The sequence below is a fragment of the Adiantum capillus-veneris genome, chromosome 3, assembly GCF_014529385.1.
Source record: "Adiantum capillus-veneris isolate H3 chromosome 3, ASM1452938v2, whole genome shotgun sequence".
Classification (NCBI taxonomy): domain Eukaryota; kingdom Viridiplantae; phylum Streptophyta; class Polypodiopsida; order Polypodiales; family Pteridaceae; genus Adiantum; species Adiantum capillus-veneris.
In genome coordinates this window covers 13,236,114-13,258,226 of record NC_140933.1, presented here as the reverse complement: position 1 = coordinate 13,258,226, position 22,113 = coordinate 13,236,114, and the positions used below count along the sequence as shown (strand labels likewise).

The following is a 22,113-nucleotide window of genomic DNA, read 5'->3' as shown; positions in this document are numbered from 1 at the left end:
CTTTTAATCAAAAGGGCCCATTAGTTTGAGGAGATGCTTAATCTCAAGATCCATTTGCTGGCTAACTTAAATACTAGCTGTTGAATGTTCAGAATTCCCAAGCCTCCAAGTTCCTTATCCTGACAACAGGTTTTCCAAGCCACCTTAGGAATTTTTGTTGTGGAATTTTGTTGAGGCCCATAGTAAATCTTCTAGATAGAGTGAAAACTTTGTTAAGTTGGTACTAGGAGGGCTGCTGACATGCTAGAAAATAAACCAAAGAAGAGAGTAAGTAATGATTTAAAACAAAAACTCTTGCTGATAGATAAGGCTGATGATTCTACCAGGTGAAAAGTCTTTTCTTGAATCTTTCCAGAACCCAGCATCATCTCTGATTGAGAGAAACATTCAATCCCATTAGTATACCAAGGAGCCTAAAGATTTGACCATCCTGCTCGAGAGACAATGAGTGGAGTGGCCCCTTTAGTGACTCTGAAACCTGTTTTGAAATGGTTGATAGCTGATCCACTGCAAGACAAAAAGTATTAAGACATTCCAAAACAAAATCCACCGATTGTGTATCATTCCTGACTAGTGCATTGGTGTCATTTGCAAATTTTTACAAAGATGATTAGTTGTTCCTTCATTGGGTATGCCTTTAATTTTTCCATGTTGAAGCATGTCTCTGACTAACTGAAAAGGTTAGTGTTAAGGCGGATGAGTGTTACTGTTGTTCATGAATTAATGGTGATGATAATCACAAGTTAGCCGACAAGTAAACTCACTGTAAGATATTCATGGTTGTCGTCTTCGTCTTGCATAAGATGAACCCGTCCTTTGTCTTTGTTTCTTGCATTGAAAATTCTCTCTCGTGGTCTTTGATCTTATTCTTGGTCTTTCTTGAAGCATCTAAAAGATGGATGTCCTATTTTCTTACAAATACTGCTTGGGTTGAGCATGTAGCAATCTTTTGTAGCATGAATGCTTCTCCCACACTTCTTGCACTTGTTGGATGAAACCACAAATGCTCCTCCACTGTCCTTCTTTGGGTTTCTTCTTTTCATGGACTTGGAGTGAATTGATGGTGTCTTACAAGCTTGGTACCGGATCCTTCTCCATGAAGACTGCTACTATTTGCTCAAAGGTACTATCGGGTACGGTCTTTGAGAAGAATAGCAACTTTATCTTCATCATCAATAGGGCATTGAATATAAGTGAGTTGAGTACAAATGCTTTTCACTCTATTGACTAAGGAGGCTACATTCTCTCCTGGCTCCATTGTGAGTGCATAAAGTTGCATTTTGAGAGTTATTTTGGATCTTTTGGCTTTTGCTCCAAAATGACATTCTAGCGTTAGCCAAGATTCTTGAGAAGTTATCATCAAGAGAGGTAAGAAGAATGCCATATGCTTGTTCATCTCGCTCTTGATACCTAGTAGTGGCAGCCCTAGTTTCCAATCTCATTTTTTGCTAATGGCTTCACTATGCCCCAGAGATTCTTCTTCATTAAATACCCTTTTACTTTAGCTTGCCAAATATGGAAACCTTGGCCGTCGAATTTAGCTAGAGACTCCTTGCCCATTTTGAAACTCGAGAGGTCTTACCAAGGATGTTTTTATTATAAAATAATTGTGGCAATGTCTAATCCGTTCCAAGCGTAGAGCGAGCTCAAATGAGTGATGCTTGGGAAAGGTAGAGTAGCAAAAAAACTTGGTTCTATGACCTTTGCATGAAAATGAAAATGTGAGATTAAGATGCCTTTAAAATGGACCATCACAAGTAGAGACAATATAAAAAACGATTCCCTCTACAGAAAAGACTGAAGGGAGGCAATTGCAAAGAAGGATTGTGAGGTCCGCGGCCTGTTGAAGCTGAGGTTTTCCGTCCTTCTAAGCTTGCTTGCATACTCTCCCCTAAGAGATGGCGGTGTGTGTTTCCTTTGCAGATGGTCATACGTCGGGAAGCTCCTTTTATGACTTTGAGTGCATTGGACCTTTGGGGAAGCCACGACGGTGGGAAAGGGGGCTCTTCTACTGTTGAGAATATAGGCTTCCAAGACGGATTGTAGACAACGGATTTTCTTGGGGCAAATCCTCTCCGCATTTGATAGCCTGGCTGGGGGCGCTTTGGCAGGAGCTCAGGTGGCTTGCCGATGAAGTTGCTGAGAGCCAGGAATTGGGATGGGCCTGCGAGACAGCAAGCCGAACCGAAAGAGGAAAAACAAAGGCAAGGGATGTGCATGGGGCAGCGCAGAAAAGGGTCTAGGGGTGTCGAAAGTGCAGTTGAGGCGGCCATGAGTCTGCCTGTGTTGTGGGCACCTCGTGGTGATACAAGAGATAGGACATGTCTCCGCCAAGGAGTTGAAGCCAGTCAAAGAATGTGCAGGTAGGCGTGTTGTGCAGCGGAAGGCGACGGCAGCTCTTACAGACTTGCACACGTTTTCAGTCTTCGAATGGGAAATTATCAGGTAGTGCTTGCAAGTCAAGCGCGAGCAAAGAGAAACAAGTCTCGACTTAGTTAAATAAGTCATTGTCGCGGAGTGCTGAGCTTGCTCTATACGAGGCCTCAAGGCTAAACTTGTCTTCGCTGCCTTTCATTGAAAACGCTAAAGAAGAAGACAAAAAAAACTAACATGTGACATGTACTCTAAAAGGAAAATACTTAGCAACTATAACTCCAATCAAGTTGTGAGAGAGAGAGAGAGAGGGAGAGGAGAGGAGAGTGCCACTTGATCAAGGTGGGAGAAAAGACACCTAAGATTAATTAGGCTAAGAAATGTTTTTTTTTTGGTGGAAAGTGAAAATTGATTAACAGATGCAGAAAAAAGATACAAGGAACCCACAAGTAAGGGGTGGGTTAGCCCAAATCATAATGAGACATAACAATCCTCCATTGCCTTTTTTGAGGAGGAAATTGGGCCATAGGACATCCCCTCTCCACTTGTTCCATAGGGGAACATCTATACCTTTCCAATTCCCCAACAGGAGGTCCTTATAATCCAAAACATTGAGAGAGAAGCAGGAGATAACTGTCTGAAGTAGTTTTAGGATTTTTCTGTTGTCTTTACAATTGAACCAGAGATGATTGCAATACTCAATAGCTTCTTTACATATGTTATAATTTCCATTTCCCTGTCCAGTCTTTAGAGCTCTTTTTGCTATCCATATACCTTGATGTATGAGGAGCCACATAAGAGTGCGTTGCTTGTTGGAGCTTGCATAGGCCCAAAGACATCTAAACCTGTAGGTCGACTGTTTACAACTCCAGTTAGTTTTTCAAATCCAGTTAAGCTTTTGCTTGAGGGGCTGCTCCACAATGCCTTTGGTAGTAAAATGTTTGTACATCAGAGAGGCAAGATGTGACACCTTGCTGTGGGATTGAGAGCCTTTGGATGGCACAATGCATTTGGCCATGCACAACTTTGCCCTCTGTATACACCAATTGGCATTTGTACATGAGATCATGTATTCTCTTTGAAGGATTTATTCTGCTCCACCAAATCATTCCAACTTCTAATCCCAGCTTTAAAACACTTATGTCCTCTTCTCCCATAGCTAGCATCAGCTTTACCTGCAAAAAATCCAAACCAAAAAGAGTCTAGCAAGAAGGAACAGTAGTTATACATGATTTCTTGGATGGGATTGCAGTTGGCTTTGACAGTATTCCATGCCTTCGACATTCTACAAACCAACTTGGACCCATAAGGCACAATTTTAATAGGGACAATTAAGATTGAGATTGCTCCAGGCTTTGTAGTGCTTCAGTTTGAATTTGTGGATGTCTCTCTTCAACAACAGTGCCCAGTAGTCCATAGATTCTGCAGCTCTCCATATCCACTGTGCTGCTACCTTGACAACCAGAAATTCCAGATTGAGGGTACCCAATCCCCCTTTCTCTTTAGGAAGACAGCAAGTCTCCCATGAAACTTTAGATATCTTGTGTTGATCTACACCTCCTCCCCATAGAAAGTTTCTAGCCAAACTGGTCACCTTTTTCATCTGATACTTAGATGGGTACCAACACGACAAAAAAAAGTAAGTAATGATTCAAAAGATCTAGAAGAGACAGAGGCTTGATGAAACTACCCAATCCCATCTCTGAGCATACGTGACCTTGAATCCCATAGGGATACCAAGAAGCCTGAAAATCTGTCCATCTTGAATTTGCATACATCCTGCATCTAAGATGATCTGAGGGTCATTAGCCATCTTGTGGCTCTAATATCACATGAAAAGGTTAGTGTTAAGGCGGATGAGTGTTAGTGTCGTTTATGAATTATTAGCATAGTGATGATAATCACAAGTTAGCCAACAAGTAAACTCAATGTAAGAGCAAGCGGAAATAGTAATGGATTAGATTTTTTGAGGTTTGATACATAGGGCTTATATATAACCAAGAGAGGAAGGTTTGAGATAGTGTATGAATTGATGCAAGAGGCCAAGTTGCATGGGAGCATGAGCACTTGTGAGAGAGTCTCCAAAAGAGATGAGTAAAGTCATGATCTCATTTAATGCAATCTTTTGACTTTGTTTAATGCAGTCTTCATATTTCATGGATTGATGTCATGCATGCATGTATGTCTCATGGAAGGAGGTAAGAGGGCAATCCCATGGCTAGGATTATCCCTACACTAACCTCCCCAAGGCATCGGAAGTAATTGCATAAAGCAGTGGGGACACAGGACAACCCTGTCTAATAGATCTATGCAAAGGAATAGAATCAGACAAAGTACCATTGATTGAAACTCTAGCAAATTCATTGCCAAAAAGAAAATGAACAAATTTTACGAATCTTTTTCTCAAACCCATGTCATGCAGGCTCTGAAGAATAAAATCCCACTCACTTCTTTCATAAGCCTTGTCAAAATCAATCTTGAAGAATATGTAGTCCTGATTAGTCTAATCTGCAAAATCACAACCCTCCCAGATGGAGATAATTGTATCCAGAATGTACCTGCACTTGATAAATCCTTTTTGTTCCTTCAATATAAATCGATCCATGAGGGGGCTCAGTCTTAAAATTAAGGCCAGAGAAAAGATCTTTTAGAAAGAAGTCAGACATGTTATTGGCCTCCAGTTTGGCAGATCCTCCCTAGAGCCCTTTTTGTGAATGAGTTTAATGACACCATCATTAATTGAGGGAGAAAGAGCTCCAAGAGCCACACCTTCTTGCCAGACAATCATAAGAAAAGGCACCAATTGTACCATCAAGGCCAAGAGTTTTTCTAGGCTTAAGTTTTCCAATGGATTCTCTAATCTCCCCCTCTCATATTGGTAAGCCTAAAATTTGTATCACGTGGACAAGGGCCTTTTTTTCTCATATCAGCAATCCTTTCTCTAGCTTTAGTTATCTCATTATTTCTCGGAGGGGGGTTAGAAAAAATATTGGGAAAAAAAGCATGACAATGTCAACATTCTTTTGATGAGTCTTGCATCTATTTCCATCTTCTTTTAGAAGTAATGGGATGAAATCATTACTTTTTTCTTCTTTGAGAGAGAAAACATATGAGGGTTGGGCTTGTCTATGTTGCCAACCCAAAATTGTTCGGTCCAAGCAAGGGCACTCTATGCTTCTAACAGCCCTTCATTCCTCAATTTATCTTTTAGGGGAATGAGTTGTAGGGAGGAGGAGTCAGTCAGGGTCTTGGCCTCAATTGAGCTATCCTCTCACTAATCATCACTCTTCTAAGGATCTAATTTCTCTGGTCTTATTTCTAAACTGAGTAAGGACCTACTGGGTCTCTTTAACAACCTTATCCCATGCAATAAAAGCATTAGCATAAGATGAAATAGAAACTTGAAAATGCTCTCGACTGTTGCTTGAACTGAAGGGAGTTTAAATAAAGAACTGTCCAAGTGAGGGCAGCCAAGTTTAAAGTTATGATCACCTTTATGAATCTCAAAAGTAACTGGTTTATGATCTGTCATAAGTAGAGAAGAATCCACCTTATAGTTAACAAGCCAATGGTCTTGGACCAAATCTATTGCCATGTATAATCTATCTAGTCTTGCAGATCTGAAACAGTTTCCCAGTTGATTATTAGTCCAAGTAAGACCAGTATCTTCTGAAACATCCATCAGAGAGTGCCTATCATACAGATCGTCCCATCTTTGTTTTTCTTTGCCTTCAATTGCTTGACCTAGTGAACTCCATCTATCTTTTATAGAAGTGACCATATTGAAATCCGCTACTAAAATAACAAGGTTAGCCAATCCACTAACTTAGTCCAAGTAGAAGCCCTTTCAAAGACAGAGTTAGAAGCATACACACAAACAATAGTCTAGTTTAATGGTTCCTTGAAAGAGAGAGACATCCTGATTGCCCAATAGTACTTCTGAGATGTTCAATCCTTGAAGCAATACCAATGGTAGAAACTCCCCTTCTTGCAAAGTGTTTGGATCCAAAACATTTGTGATTCCTACTGACCCTCTGAAGGTTTTGGTGCAGTAGGTGGTCATTAACTTTCACTTCTTCAAACATATTAAATTAGGTTGCAAATGAAAATCAGACAATCACTTTTTAATACATACTACTCTGGTTGGGTCTTAAGTCCCTTGCAGTTAAGAGATGGCCTTGAGATGAGTTGATTCATTTTTAACAGTTTCAAGGGGCCTTGTTGAGGAAACAAAGATCCTATTGGGGTCATTTGACTTTTCCTTCTTCCTTTTAGCCTTGCTGATTTGGATTGGAAGGGTTTCCTCTTCAGCTTGGGTCATAAGGGTTTTCAAAAAAAGTTGGTGGAAATTGAGAGAGTTTGTTAAGTTCCTCATTATCAACTGCCTGAATGTCGCTAATGAAGTCATCATGGACCAATTTATCAGCCAAGAGTGAGTGGCCTTCAGATTTAGTGACAGGGGACTAGTCTTGTGTAGAAAAAATACAGTTTCCACCTTCATCTAAGTCCTTTGAATTTGAGGATAGCCCTCTGATCTTCTCTGAAGAACTGTTGGGTGCTATTAAAGGGACTTGAAGGACTGGAGAGGTGCAAGGGGAGGGGTTAGGGCAACCCTCCTCTTGTTGGTTAGCAGGATGTGATTGGGGTGGGGAGGGGTTCTCCATCCCGTCTTCCTTTCCATCATTAGAGGAGGGATCAAAGACATCATCCAGTAGGGCTCCATAGCTGTTAACATACCTATTATTTTTGTTTCTCTCCTCTGATTACCCCTTCTATTGACTTGTTGAAAGCCTTGATTGTTATCTTTTGCATCTTTACTTATGTCTGCCTCCTTCTGGACTTTAGTTGTAAATTTTGGGAAGTCCTTGATAAGGTTTCCCTGTTTGAGAAAGTGAAAACAAGCATTTGGGAGATTCTTGTACACTATTCTTTGAGCACAAGAGCTGCCTAGCCTGGTCCTTGAGGGTGATAAATTCTCTGATGGGGGGAGTCTGTATCAACCTCTATAAGAAGCTATGAGTCCCATTTGGAATTGATCCCTTAGAGGGCATTTGTCCCAACATCTTGCCTACTTGCAGGCCAACTTGTTTGAGCCAAGGATAAAATTCCAAGAGGAAGTCAGGAAACTCTATCCAGACGGGAACTTGATAATGACATAACCCGATTACAACTCTATCCTGTAAGTGTTTAAACCAGTTATCAAGCTCCACAGAACCTACAATCACCTGCCCCTAAGCCCTTTCCTCAACTGTGTTAGGGTTTTCAGTCTCTTCTCCGCTTGAATGGTCTTGTTTATCAATTTCTAAGGGAGAAGAGCATTATCCTTGTTGTTGAATTGGATTTTGTTGGTGTGCAGCTTCAATAGAGTAGGTTTTGTGAAAATCATTTAACATAGAGCCTTCTGGTTGAGGTTCAATGTGGTGCCATACATTGGAAATAAAGGAAAAAGATACATTTTTTCCATGCACAAAGGGGCTTACGTGGAATACCCTCGGAGGAGAGGATTGTAGGTTTGGCACCGTGAAGCCCATCTTACTCTAAATGTCAAGAGTGGAATTAGTAGGAACAGCGTGCAAGAACTAGTGCATAGAGCAAAGGGGCTTACATGGAATACCCTCGGAGGAGAGGATTGTAGGTTTGGCACCATGAAGCCCATCTTACTCTAAATGTCAAGAGTGGAATTAGTAGGAACAGCGTGCAAGAACTAGTGCATAGAGCCAGGGTTGAGAGTCGGCCTTGATTGCAGGGCATGGGCGTAGGAGAGAGGGTTAGAAGAAATCGGCCTTTGAATCTTTCCTTGGCATGGAGGAGGAGTGTGTTGTGCAGCCATATGATGGGCAATAGTCAACGGTGAAGACTGATGTTGCAGGGGTAAAATGTTTGAGGCTGCATTCGATGCTACTCCTCCATTGAGCCCATTACATAGAGCATCCTGTAGAGCCATTACACCTCCCCCAAGGGAGAATCTCAAAGCATGACCTCGAAGCCAAGCCAAAAGGGAGAGCAAGTATGACACGAGAAGGGAAAGAGAAGGGAATGATGGTGCATGCCTAGGGGTGGGAGCTCGATACAGAGCTAAGAGCCGTTTAAGTCACATTAGCTTCTCTTGCTTATCATGCCCAATCCTTCTCTAAAAGAATTTTCAAGTGAATAATGATTGGTTTTTATCTATTTTGTCTAGAAAAAAATAAGATGATTTAGTGTTTCTTCTTTATCCATTTTTCTTGAGTGCATTGGTTTTGTGCTTTTGTGAAAGTTTTAGTCCCTTATACTTCGTAAGTTTACACTTTGCTGACCTTATGAAGGTATATACTTTTTATAAAGTGATCGCTTTATTTTACACGTTTTGTGCCACTTTGAATGGCGATGAAACAAAGATGGACAAGAAATAGAAAAAAATTGGCATGCACTCAATAAAAATGGTCGAAAAGGAGAATCGATGAGAGATGCCTTGATTTTGCAAATGGCAGGCCGCCAGGAAAAGCTGTCTGTTTAGTCAAACCTGGACATAAAACCCCATTGAATATTCTACGAGTAGAGGCATGAAAACTTCTTTCTAAGACTTGTATGCAGGCAACAATCGTGGTACGTTGGCCATACCCTTACAAGAACTACCTTCCTCACCTTTCCAAGACCCCCTCACACTCATGCTCCAACCTTTTAAGTACTGAGGCAATAGTATTGTACAATTCAATACTTCATATTGTACACTTAAATACGACCTAAAGTTGACTTCGATAAGACTAACAGTTCAATATATAAAAAACTAAAAACTTGTTGAGAGACCCACATGCTCGAATGCCAAATTTTTGCCATTGGTGTGTGTTTGTATGCGCGCGCACCCCGCGTGGGGGGTGGGGGGGGGGGGGGGGGGGCGCTAATGTGTCCTTGTCTTTTATTGTAATTTTTGCTGTTACAAGGGAGAAGGGAAAATACGACATTGATAGTGCTTTTACATTCCTAATATGGGAATTCTCAAAGGTCTTACGTCAACTACAATCGGTGATTGTTGTTTTTCTTTTTGGCTGTCCATGCCTAAGCAGAGTTCACTTCTCTCTCTTTCTTTTTTCCCCTAAATCATAATCCCCCCCCCCCATTAGTTGATCATCTGCATTTATTACTGTTAAGCTAGCATGCTTTCTAGGCCTGACTTATAATAATGTGAGGTTATAACGCCAAAATTATCATGTATATGCTCTATTAAGAGATTTCTGATATGCTCAAAAAACTCACGAACGAAGTTAAAACCTACAATGTCCGTAATTTCTTTGCACATGCTTGGTAATTCCCCTGCTCTTGACTCATTCCCATACAGATTATAAACAAATAATCAATGCCAATGTTTTAATCCAAAATGACTATTTAGGTTAAAAAGAAGAAAGTACATAGCTTTTGGGGCTCCGATCTAGTGTAAAGCTTGCAAATGATTCCCAAAACAAAAACAAATCATTACCTTTATCTTGCATGCCTTGGATGACAACTATGAAATTCTTATTCACATCATCAGTGCCCAAGAGTAGGTGCAGGTCTGTATACAGCCCATTCATGATTAGAGCGCACTCTATAAAACCAACGAATTGAGTTTCTACCACACTCCGGGGGTGATCGGCATACCTAGCCACGATAAAGGCTAGCCCTCGCCAAGTAAGATTAGATTCGCTTTGAAATTGAATACAAATGCTCATATGAGCGAGAGAAAGAAAGAAAGAAAGATGTTATAACGTTATGTGAGGCCGAAGTCGGCCTATGAGACAAATCAAGTGTGTGTGTGTGTGTGTGTGTGTGTGTGTGTGTGTGTGTGTGTGTGTGTGTGTGTGTGTGAGAGAGAGAGAGAGAGAGAGAGAGGCCTAAAACCCTCTTTATCTTCTATCTTTTTACAGCTGTGTATCTCATTGTAAATATGGTACACTGCTTTAAGCCTGCAGCAGCATCCTCTCATGTGCATAACATGCGGTGGCTGGGGTGGGCTAGAAACCCACAGAGATTACTCTAACCAATCAAATATACACAACAATCCATACTCAATGCCCCATCGCCTCCAAAGCTATACGTACAAGCCGCACAAAACTATCCACATCATGAAAGCTAAAATCCAAAACTTTCCTTAAAGCAGACATGCCTTCTGTGGTAAATGATGATAATGCCGATTCAGCTGCAGTGAATGCATTGACTGATTTCGTCAATGCATCTAGAGCTGAGCCTGTATCCATAACCTGCATTTCAACAAGTCCGGAAATACTCACCCCCAAACAAAGTTGGTGACACTTTCAAGAAAGTATCACATTGCAACCTTGGGAAAAAACAGTATACTTGTAACTTACGTAGTCCAATATTCGGTTGAAGCTCGTGCGACTCTTCGCAGCTATAATAAGTGGGCCTCCTGCATGAGAATTTGTTGTTGGAGGTGTAGATCCGTGTGCAAGTGCTCTATCCATTGATGAATTTTTTGGCGCATCCATGTCCACCTGTGTGGATGAGCTCGGTGAATCACCTGCATTAATAATCATCTCTCTCTCTCTCTCTCTCTCTCTCTCTCTCTCTCTCTCTCTCTCTCTCTCTCTCTCTCTCTCTCTCTGTGTGTGTGTGTGTGTGTGTGTGTGTGTGTGTGTGTGTGTGTTGTTTTGAAGTACTAAAAGTCTATTCCAATCTATTCTTTTCAGTTGGCACATTACGGAGTTTCAGAAAATGTGATTGTCTCTGTGTTTCCGTCCGATCCCTAATCAGAAGTGATCAATGGTATCAAAGATCAACTTGCTTCCTTGCCCTCTGCAGATCGAAGCACGATCCTAGCAACAAGGACGGAGAACATGGAGATCACAACAAAACAGGTGGAAATCCACCAAGTCCTCCTAGCATCCAGAGTCCTTCCACCCAGAGGAGACACATACTCAGTGCGTGGTTCGACAATTGGTGTATCTGGCCAAGCAACAAAAGTAGAACCCAACAGATTCTCAGATCTACTCTTCCCTTCTTGCTGCCCCTTCTCTTATTCCCCTTGTTATCTCTTCACGTCAGATCTCAGGAGATGTTTCTCAGTTCCTGGGAGGAAGCTTAATGCATATGGGTTCCAAAGAACACCCACATCACCTTCAGCACCTCCACTCTATGTTCCACTACCACCACCTACTGCTCATCCTCCGTCTTCTTATTCATCAGCTTGTTCTTGTGCCCGTACGGTGGGCTAGGAGCTTGAGTGCGAGGAGATCTATCCTGATAGATGTGAGATCCATTGGCTGCCCGGTCCGGAGAGGAGGTTTGCTCGCGGTTGCAGACAAGTTCATCACCCGATTCACCTTGTTCCGCTACACCTTTGACATGGTATTAGAGCCACGGCATGCTCTCGAATTGGATTGGTGATTTGTGTGAGACTTGGTGCTGAATTTTCACAACGAAAAGAGATGGTTTGCTGGTTTTTCTGCATTTTTTCACTCATTTGGGGCTGATTTCAGTTGTAGTGGGCAGATTTACAGATTTTCTCCCTTCTACCTCGACCTAACCTCGTCACATGCCCAAGTTCTCCAACACCATGGAGAGGAGTGATGATTCTAACACAAATTCAGCCCGTGATGACGAAGTACATCATGGGGATGAGACCGGTGGTGGTGAGCCACCCGTCAATGAAGAGTGGGGAGATAGGTCCTAGTTCTACTCTGGCGTAGGTGATCAACCAATCAAGATACCTACCCTCCCCCTACCTTTCCCTCGGATCGGCAATTGAATGGAAGCAACCATGCCATTTGGAAAGCAACCATGATGGCAGTCTTCAACTCTTACCAGCTTGGAGGCTTTGTTTCAAGCAACTTTCAAAAGCCAAAGGACCCTGCGGGAGCCAAGCTATGGGAGCGCGTCAATGCTCGAATCCTGTCTTTCATTATCCTCAACAGTACACCTTCCGTTATCAGTCACATACGATTGATGAAAGACGCGAAGTTGATTTGGGATCGACTCTCTTCACTATATGATCGAATTTCTCTGATGAAGTGGATAGCCCTCGAGGTGCAGTTAAGGATGGGAAGAACTCTTCCATGCGGGATCATATCAACAAGATCCAGGAGCTTCAACAAGAGATACTTCATATGGAAAAGCTTATCAATTCAGAGGATATGGCCATCTAGCTTTTGGCCCAATTGCCTCCTCGGTATACCAACTTCTATTCTTCATTGATCACGAGTCACCAACTGAATACTATCTCTTGTAACGACATTGTTCCAATGGTGATGGACCAAGAGGAGCGGTTCAATACGGGGAAGAAACCGAGCTCCGAAACCTTGACCGGTTCGTCCAACAATAACAAGAAGTAGAAGGGTAAGAAGAAAAGCAATAACACGAAACATAAGAAAAGTGATACCGAACGCGAAGCCTTGAAGGCGGAACGGCATTGCAACAGTTGTGGTGAGAAGGGCCATTATTGGAGGAAGTTTCCAAAGCGAGTTGGTGTCACGTGCACATCTAACCCTCTGTCCATGTGGAGAAGTTGTACCTACTTCTAGGGTTTAGGTTAGCCTAGGAAGTGTTCTGGCACCTTTGTGAGCCTGTATGCAGGACGTGCATGTCCAAGCACTTAGTAGCTACATACCCTCTGATTGCACAACCCATTAGCATTAGGATCAGTACCTAGCACCAAGCATAAGCATTTTCACCGCATCAAACCTTTTTCCTAAACTGCGTGTAAAACACCTCTTAAAGTGCATTTTATTAATAAGTGACTTTTCATTTACCCTTGTTGGGATGGCTGCCTGACCCAAGCATTTGTACCTATTTAACCAGCCCTTGGTGCACCAGTAGAAGCCAGAGGAGCAGTGAAGGAGCCTCTCAAGAACCAAGCACTACCAAGTACCTGGGATTATCAGCACCATCATTGTTTTTCCCATGAGCACCTAGCGTTTTGGCATCAGCGTTTTCAGCCAGCAGCAGCGTTTTGCTTTCCCCGGCTTCCAACCGCAGTACCACAGCAGACCAACACTTCCCTCGTCGCAGTCGCCCGTTACGTAACGACCAAGACAGCAGAACAGTTTTTCAGCCAGCAGATCACTTAGCGTTTTTCAGCCATCGTCGTCGCCGACCACAACCGATCAGCCCGTAGCCTCACCGCACTAGCAGATTCCCATCAACATTCCCAACGATTTCTGATCTCAGCCACAAGCATCAAGAGCATTTTCAGATTTCAGCCCATTAGCTTTGACATCGTCGTCGTCGTCACCGTCATCGACATCATCATCACCGTCGACATCGTCGTTGTTAAGCATCACAGCATTTAGAGCCATTGTACCAAAATTTGTGCAATCTAAAGCAAATACCTCTCTAAAGAGAGGGGGGCCCTTGGAGGGGGGTTTGGGACCCGTATCTTCGGGACCCGTATCTTCGTACTCTCTCTCTCTCTCTCTCTCTCTCTCTCTCTCTCTCTCTCCAGTCTCTTGTTTTGATCATTACACATTCTCATTAAGTTAAGGCTTTCCCTTCCTCTTTAAGTAAAAGGAACCTTGAGCACTCACTGATCATTGAGCTTACACCATCATTCTCTTCCACTACACATTACATTGGTATCAGAGCTCTTTGGCAGTGTTCGGTATTATCACTCAAGGAAAGAAGCACAAAGAACCACAGAAATTTTTTTGCTTCTTGTGATCTCACGTAACCCAAGACCACTTGGACGTGTCAATCCCTAATCTGTGTTTTTGAAGAGTGGCATGTAACCCAAAAAGAAGGGCTTGTCAAGCCCAGCCTCCCCTCCTTCCTCTTTTCCACTCATTGAAAGCGGACCTTGCACTTAACGGCAGGCCAATCAATGTGAGGTGGGAAAAAGCAACCTTGGTGTGAGCGCAAGGCCTCCAAGGGGTGCACCCGCAAGAAGTAGTTGAGCTTGGGTAAGAGAGAAGCCTTCTTAATTGCAGATTCCAAGCCGTACCAAGTACCAAGAACCCCAAGTACCCAAGTACCCCAAGAAGCCAAGTAACCAAGTACCCAAGAACCAAAGTACCCTAAGAACCCAAGTACCCAAGTACTCAATACATGGTCATCACCAGAAGCAGCATGGATACTCTGCATGAAGGTGATGAGAGTGGAGTTGGAAGAGAAGAAGTCCCTACATTGGGAGGATTGTTCCCCGATCCTCCCCCATCCCCATCTACGCCACGGATTCCACCAAGCCTTGTGGAAACTTTGGTCAAGTCGATGATGGAGATGATGCTACAACAAGAGGCTCTTCGTGCCGCCATGGATAGAGATCATGAAGAAAGAAGGGCAGCTATGGATCTTGAGCATGAGCAAGCACGCCAAGCTCAACGCATAGCGCCTGAAGAAAGAAGGGCAGCTATGGAGCTCGAGCGTGAGCAAGCACGCGAGGCTCAATGCATAGCGGCCGAAGGAAAGCAAGCGGCTATGGAGTTAGAGCGAGAGGCGCAGAGGGACCAACGCATGCAAGAGTTGGTCCTACACGTACTCTCCACGAAGAGCGAGCCATTCAAGGAGGCCGGCAAGTCATCACATAGCATAGATAGAGGCGACGACTCCAACAATCCAGCCACTGACAAGTTGACGTTCAATAAGTATGATGGTAAGATGGATGCTTTTGTGATTCATTCTTGGTTGCATCAATTTAATGCTTACTTTGCGACTAACAAGAAAACAAGCAACAGTAAAGTTTTGATTGTTGCCATGTATCTAGCATGCCATCAATTGGTATCAAGCTTGGCAGGAGTCACAGTTGGCTGAGCATCTTGAGCATGCCGAGGAAGGCGTACCCCTCTCTCAATTGGGCGACTTCCAAGACAAGCCCAAGGCTCGTTTCATGCCACCGCAGTACCTTAGATCGGTTAAAAGAAGATTGGCGTGTCTTGAGCAAAATGGCACTTCTGTTATGTCTTTTTCTAACCGTATTTAGCAGTTCAATTGTGCAAATCAGATGAAGAACGAAAGGAGGCTTACCTTTTTGCATTGGATGAGTACATCAAGTTCGATGTGCAAGTCTTCAACACTACGGGCTACAATGACGCCGTTAGAATCGCTCTAGCGCAAGAAATGAAGCACAACAAAGGTAAGCCCAAGGAGAACAAGTCAAGTACCCCTCAAGACCAACCAAATGGTAAGAACAATGGTAAGCATAACGGTAATTCTTCTTCTCAATCTCCTTCTACACCTCGAGCACAGAACTCTCACAATGATAATAAAGAAAAGACTCAAACTCAGGACACCCCTAAGTTGACACCTGATGAAAAATCTGCTCAAGGACTCTTAAGAGATAGGTTAACTCTTGAAGAACGTACCGGATATGCAAAGGAAGGAAGATGTTTTGAATGTCATTCTAAAGGTCCCATAAAACGAGTTTGTCCTAAGAAAGCACCTAAAGAACCCACACAATCCACATCATCTGTTAATGCAATCAGTGAGAACACTAATGTGTCCCAAGTTTCTAATGATCATGTAGATGAGTCTCTCATGTAGTGTTATGGTCATGTGAATAGTCAACGCATTGTGATCTTGTTTGATTCGGGTAGTGTGCATGATGTGATTAGTGACTATCTCATGAAGAGCGCACGTTTAGAACCTATTCCAATAGATCCCATTGTGATCTCTGAATTTTCTCCAAGCATGCACTCTTCTTTCACGCATGAATGTCTTGATGTGACTTTTGGTTCAAGATGTCAGTTTTCATCGTATGTTTGTGGTTTTTCCTCTCAAAGGAGGTGATTTGATTTTTGCGATCAAGTGGTTTAAAGATTATAATCCACAAATTGAGAAGAAAGAAAACACTCTCTCTCACAATTGAAGGAGCACCTCCCGTGGTTCTACGTTGTAACACGAACATCCCATCTATGTCATTAATCTCTCACTCTCATGTTTTGAAAGAGGATAAAACACACAGTCTCTTAGTTTCTCTCGGTACTGAGTCCCACAATCCAGAAAAGAATAAGTCATTGCATGAAAAAAATCTATTTTTGTCCTTCCTTCTCCTACACAAGACACGCATTTTGTGCATGATCGAGATTTGATTGTTTGTCAAGATCATCAAGCCTTCAAGTTGCTCCAATCTGTACCGAGTACATTTGACCGTCAAGCTAGATGGTTCCAGTCTTGTGAGCAAATTGGTAATTTGTTTTATTGTGTTTCTCATAAAGCTAACCCAGTTGCAGATACAATCGGTCACGTAGGACCGATCTTGGCTCTCGAGTCGAGGTCCACAGTACCCATTCAGGAAATATCTTTTGTTCGCATGATTAGTCCGTATGAATTGTCCGAGTCTCTTATTCGTGACGATCCCTTGTATTTTTGTCACCATCTTTATGTGTTACCTTCTCATAAGCACTCCATATTGCACGATGCACATGATTTACTCACAGATGAGCACAGATGCATGAAGATCACTCTAGAAAAGATGAAGAGTTTGCATTCAAGGAATTTACAATGTTTCCAATTGTCCGTCTTGTCAGTTAGTTTTGCGTGTTCATTCCTTCGCAGGACATAGTCACAGCAAAAGCACTAGCACGATTGTCCATCAAGCATTGGTATTCCCTTGTGGTTTGCCACAATTGACAGTCTTAGGTCAAAAAGTCAAGTTTAGATCCCACTTTCCCATGTATTTGGTGACCGGTTTGGCACTTTGTCACATTGTTTGAACAATGATGCTCTTCGGCTTGCTTTTCGTGAGCAGATGCTTACAAGCTTACCAGATGTTGGGAGTAAGCATGGCAAATGCATTACTTGCACTCGTGGGAAGCAACATCGAGAATCTATTCAGAGGCTTGCTACACGCCGAGCCATTGCTGTTTTGGAGTTGGTTCACACCGAACTTTGTGAACTTACACAGACCCCTTCCCTCGGCAAGGCTCTCTATTTCATGTTGTTGTGGATGATTTCACCCGCTTTACTTGGGTATACTTTCTACAACAAGTATGAGGCATTTGGCCTCTTCAAGAATTGGCGTTCTCTTGTGGAGAAGAAAAGCAATCGATCGGACAAAGGTGGGGAGTTTACCTCCAAAGCATTCATTCAGTTTTGTGCGGACAATGGCATCAAGCGAGAGCTTGCAAATACCGGATCACCTTCAGAGAATGTAGTTGTGGAGCGGAAGAATAGGACAATGGTAGAAATGGCACGAACCATGCTTGAGCATCAAGACTTGCCAAAGTCTTTATGGGCGGAGGCACTTGCCACGGCAGCTCATACCATAAACCGATCTCCAACCTCTTCAATTCCAAGCAAGACCGCGTTTGAAGCTTATTTCGGTAAGAAGCTCAACGTCTCTTATTTTTGAATTTTTGGGAGCAATGCATATGTCCATGAACCGAAGGAGAAGAGGGGGAGGTTTCACCCCAACTCCAGGAGAATGTTTTTTTGTCGGCTACAACTTCTTTTCAGAGGGATATCAACTTTATGATCCAAAGAAGAAGGATGTTGTACTCAGTCGTGATGTTGTTTTCGACGAGCTTTTACCTTCAATGAACCCTATTCTCCTACCTCTGTCCCTCAGGCTTCGGAGGAGAATGCACCCATTTGAGATGCTGCAGATGACAGTAGTTCTCATCATAGTTGTAACAAACTTGGACACCCCAGGCTGCTGCTGCCGCTCCCCACCTCGCACCTGCACCCCCTAGCGCTACCCCCATGTCGCCCCCCCCCCCCCCCCCCCCCCCCCCCCCCTCTCTTGCGCCCACCCTCAGCCCCAGTCCCCCGCTCCCGCTGCCCATTGCGCTGCCCTGCCCCTCCCCCTGCCCGCCCGCCCTCGCTGCCCGCTGCCCTCTGCGCTGCCCCTGCCCGCCAGCCTCCTGCCCCCACTGCTCACTGCCCGCTGCCCCCCCTTTTTTTCGCTGCCCTCACCCTCACCCTCACCCTCACCTCGCTACGCCGCCTGCCCCGCCCCCCCCCCCCTCCTCGGCCCGTGGCTCTTTTTGTACTGTTTTTTCCTCTCGCGCCGTGGTTCTTCTATCGATTGGCTTTGGCAGTGTTGGTTCTTCGACAGTGCTTGCTGGGGCCCTTTGCAGAAAAACTGCTTTACTCTCTCTTTCTCCGCCACAGCAGTAGACACAGATGGAGGCTCCAGCTTCGCCACAGAGGGACTCGCCCGAAGCCCCCTCGCCCGACCCCGCTGAGCCCACCATTCGACTTGCTCTCTCGCCAACAGAGCAAGCGAGCCTTGCCGTAGAGGTAGAGCGATTGCAGGCAACTTCGGTCATCTGCAAGATTCTCGGCACCCGACCTAGCAGAGGAGAGCTGTGAGACCTTCTCCAGGCCTGCCTTCTCGCAGAGGTGGGCAAGATCTGGGATGTCCAGATTCTCGGACGGGGTTACTATCAGATCGAGTTCGAGACTTCCGAGATGGCCTCCAAGGTCATAGCTATGAGTCCACTGGCCATTCGAGCATCACGCGCCCACTTTCGACAGTGGCAACATGGTTTTGACCCGGCCTCGGATGTTCTAGTAGAGGAGGCAGCCATCCCCATCTCAGTCTGCTTTTCGGGTTTACGGAGGGAGTACTTACCACTTCTTTCTAGGATCGGCTCCGCCATTGGGACTGTCCTAGAGACACCTCGTACGGCAGCATCAGTAGCTGCCAAGGCGGCAGGCATCCCCTTAGTTCGAGTTTTGGTCAGAGATACCCACACGCTCTCGAAGGTTATCCTTTTGCCTCGGGTGAGTGGGGGTTGGTTTAGACAGAGTGTGGAGTACTCGGGCCTCCCGAACCAGTGCTTCATTTGCCGACAGATGGGCCATCTCGCGAAGGCCTGTCCACGGAGAAGGCCGAGACCTGCACCACAGCCTCAGCCCCAGCTTGCCAGGGTTGGCCCGCAGCCACAGCCAGAGGCACAACGCACTCATGCAGAGCCACCCTCTGAGCCTGGGGCTCCAGCGGAGGAGGGATGGCAACAGGCCCGTGGCCGACGATGCCAGGGGCCACAGCGCTCAGCCTGGCGCTCAGAGTGGCCCTCAGGTGCCTACTCAGCAACAGTGGGTTCCCACGGGGAACCGCTTTGGTCCTCTCGAGCAGGAGGAGATCCTTGCGCCATCCCCCACCTCCGCTTCCCACAGCCATCCCCCCCCCCCCCCCCAAGAGTTCCCCCCTTCTCCCTCATCCTCCCCCCCGCCTTCTGCTCCCGTCGCCTCTCCACCTCACCCTTCTACCTCTGTCGCCCCATCCGCCCCTCTTCTCCTCCGCCCCCCCCCTTGCTCCTCCTCCTCCCCCGCCTACTCCAGTTTCACAGTCGACTTAGGAGACTGGTCTCTCTCCAGCGGCTAGGAGATCTCTTGGCAGCGCCTTTGCCACGAGTCGCCTAGCGTGAGAGGGTCAGCCCTTCTTGCGGCCCCCTTTGCACATTCAAACATCTTCCCTTGCAGCTATCCCTCGTGGTCTGACGAGTATTGACATCCGACGCCGTTGGGACTTCTTCGACTACGGGTTCACTCGTTTTCTCGGCAATTCCGCAGCGGACAATGCGGCAGCTTGCTTCAGGGTCCATGTTTTGTTTCTCGCCGCTAGGGGGACAGAGACCTTGGACTCGGCAGTTGGTTTCTCCTTCCCCCTCTGTGGTAGGGCCGAGACAGAGTGGTCCCTCGACTCAATGGTGGGATGGTTGCATACACAGGTTCTAGAGTTCTCTCACCACATGGGACAACTTGGAGTTACAGATTTGCTGCGGACGTTGTGGCCATTGAAACCGGCATGTTCAATCCAAAAAGGACGGTAGACTTTACTTTAAACCTTGATTTAGCTTTCACCCATTATTAGTCGTCTATCTTACCTGTACTTTCAAGACACAACAAAGGGGAGAGGGATACAGGCTGCTAGATTGCACCTGTATGAGTAGACGGACACCAGATTGGCCCCTAACTTAGGCGCCCCTTTCGGTATTTCTTTATTGTTCAAAAGAGGGAATAAACGCTGTGGTTCCCTACAAGCTGCCCCGCACAAACTCGGCTGAATTTCCACTGTTCCAGCCCGATTTCGGCAACATAACTGTACTAGAACCCTTCACAGTCAGTATTCCCACGCATTGACTGTCTTTCCCGACGCATACGGGCACTTTGCAAAACCTGGCGAGAATCTGCAGCACGCTGAATTCTCTGTTTTCAGCCCTGAAAATGCGCCAGATCACCTGTACAGCGGTCCCCTTGCGTCCCCGAACCTCCTGGGGGTATTAGGGTCTGTTTAGGGCCAAAACCCTAAACCTGCAAAAATACACAGCAGGCTGTAATTCACTGTTTCAGGCTCCGTTTCGCGTGCCGGTCGCATCCGTAGCAAGTCCTCGAGCTCCCGCACCTGTAGGGCTACTTGCCCTTTGAATCGGACGAGATTTCTGGCGTGAAACCTCTCCGAATTCACCTGTACCTGCGGGGGGATTAGCCGCTAGCTAATCCAGTACCTGTGCAAGAGGCTCTTACCTCGGCAATCGCGCATGAACCCACACAACTGTACATTGGTCAAATGAAGAGCCCACTAGAGGGGCATAACATACTGCCAAAGGGGAGAGAGAGGGTAGTGCGTAGCGTGCAGGGCATCACTCCTGGCACCGCACTGTGCATAAGAGGGAAAGCAAGCACTCCATAGCTCTTAACCTGTGACAAATCTGAAAATGAGGCTCTCCCCCTCCTAAATTCAGCGCCACTTCTTGATGCATGAGGCAAGTGCACCAGAAGGTGCCACTTGGCACATTTATAAGCATTTTCCCGTTTCGGGGTTGCCGACTAAAAATATCCCAACCGGTTGCCCAGTTGACTTCACGGCAGAGTAAGAAAATGTTCCCCTTGTCATTCCGGAGATAATGACGTCAACACATTTTCAGGTCCCAAAATAGCAGTTCCCTAAATTTTAGGAGATGCTGCCATTGTATCTTTCTAGGTCATCCGACCCTCTTTGTACACTGCGGCCACATCCAGAACTGAAATGTAGCCTCTGTAGCAAAGGATTCCACTTTGGCTAGTCAATGACCCCACTTGCTAACCATAGTCCTTGTCCAACCTTAGTGCTCTCTTGCCCTCAGGCCTGGACTCCCTCTGGACAGTTCCACACTAGCTATGCAATGCAGGGCAGTTAGATTTCCTGAGGGGTGTTTCCAAAAAGTGAAAGTAAATAGATAATAAGAAAGAAATCAACAAAAAGGATAGATAGTATTCACACGCTGGTGACATACCCCCCTCTTGAAATCTCAAACGTCCTTGTTTGCATCTATGTCGTACATGCTTACTGTCAACACTGATGTATTCAACACCTGTCGACACATATACGACACATACATGCTCATTGTCAACCCTGGTGTATTCAACACCTCGTCGACTCATGTATTGCCTGCGTGTGAACCCTGTCCCAATGACATAGTGGTAGCTTCGCACTCTGCCATTGCTTTGAGTCGCTAACTTTCCAATGACAAAATGGTAGCTGCACATTTTGCCACTGTCTTATAGTACACGTTGGATCCCGTAACACTTTCGAGCATACCCAAACCGACAGTTTAAGAATGCAGTTACACATGTACTCTTCAATAGAAGCAATCACTGTATTCTTGACAAACTGACAAGAAATACTCACTTCTATAGCACTAACCAAACTTTTGGACATTCCATAAGAGCAATTGCCAAACTGACAATCTGTACAGCTCTAACATTCATGTAACAAGTATTTGATTTGAGCTCACTTTAAATACCATGTACATCATTTGTTTCAGAAGCCATTGTCACACTGACAATCCATGTAGCTGTGAAACTCAAGGGGTCAAGGTAGGTTGCAAATCGAAGGCTTCAAGGTAAAGTGAT

The 22,113-nt window shown here is 45.0% G+C and overlaps 1 protein-coding gene across 1 annotated transcript in view; it reads right to left on the bottom strand.

The window, feature by feature from the left end:
• Positions 1-10,215: 10,215 nt before the first annotated feature.
• LOC147460523 (cysteine-tryptophan domain-containing zinc finger protein 7-like) overlaps positions 10,216-22,113 on the bottom strand; it is a 51,422-nt gene continuing 39,524 nt past the window's right edge. Inside the window, exons 10-11 of the mRNA XM_086507886.1 lie at positions 10,695-10,864; positions 10,216-10,586 (exon numbers count right to left, since the gene is read on the bottom strand). Of these exons, the coding sequence (XP_086364012.1) occupies positions 10,395-10,586; positions 10,695-10,864 (362 nt within the window). The 3' untranslated portion in view covers positions 10,216-10,394. The remainder of the gene's footprint in view (positions 10,587-10,694; positions 10,865-22,113) is intronic.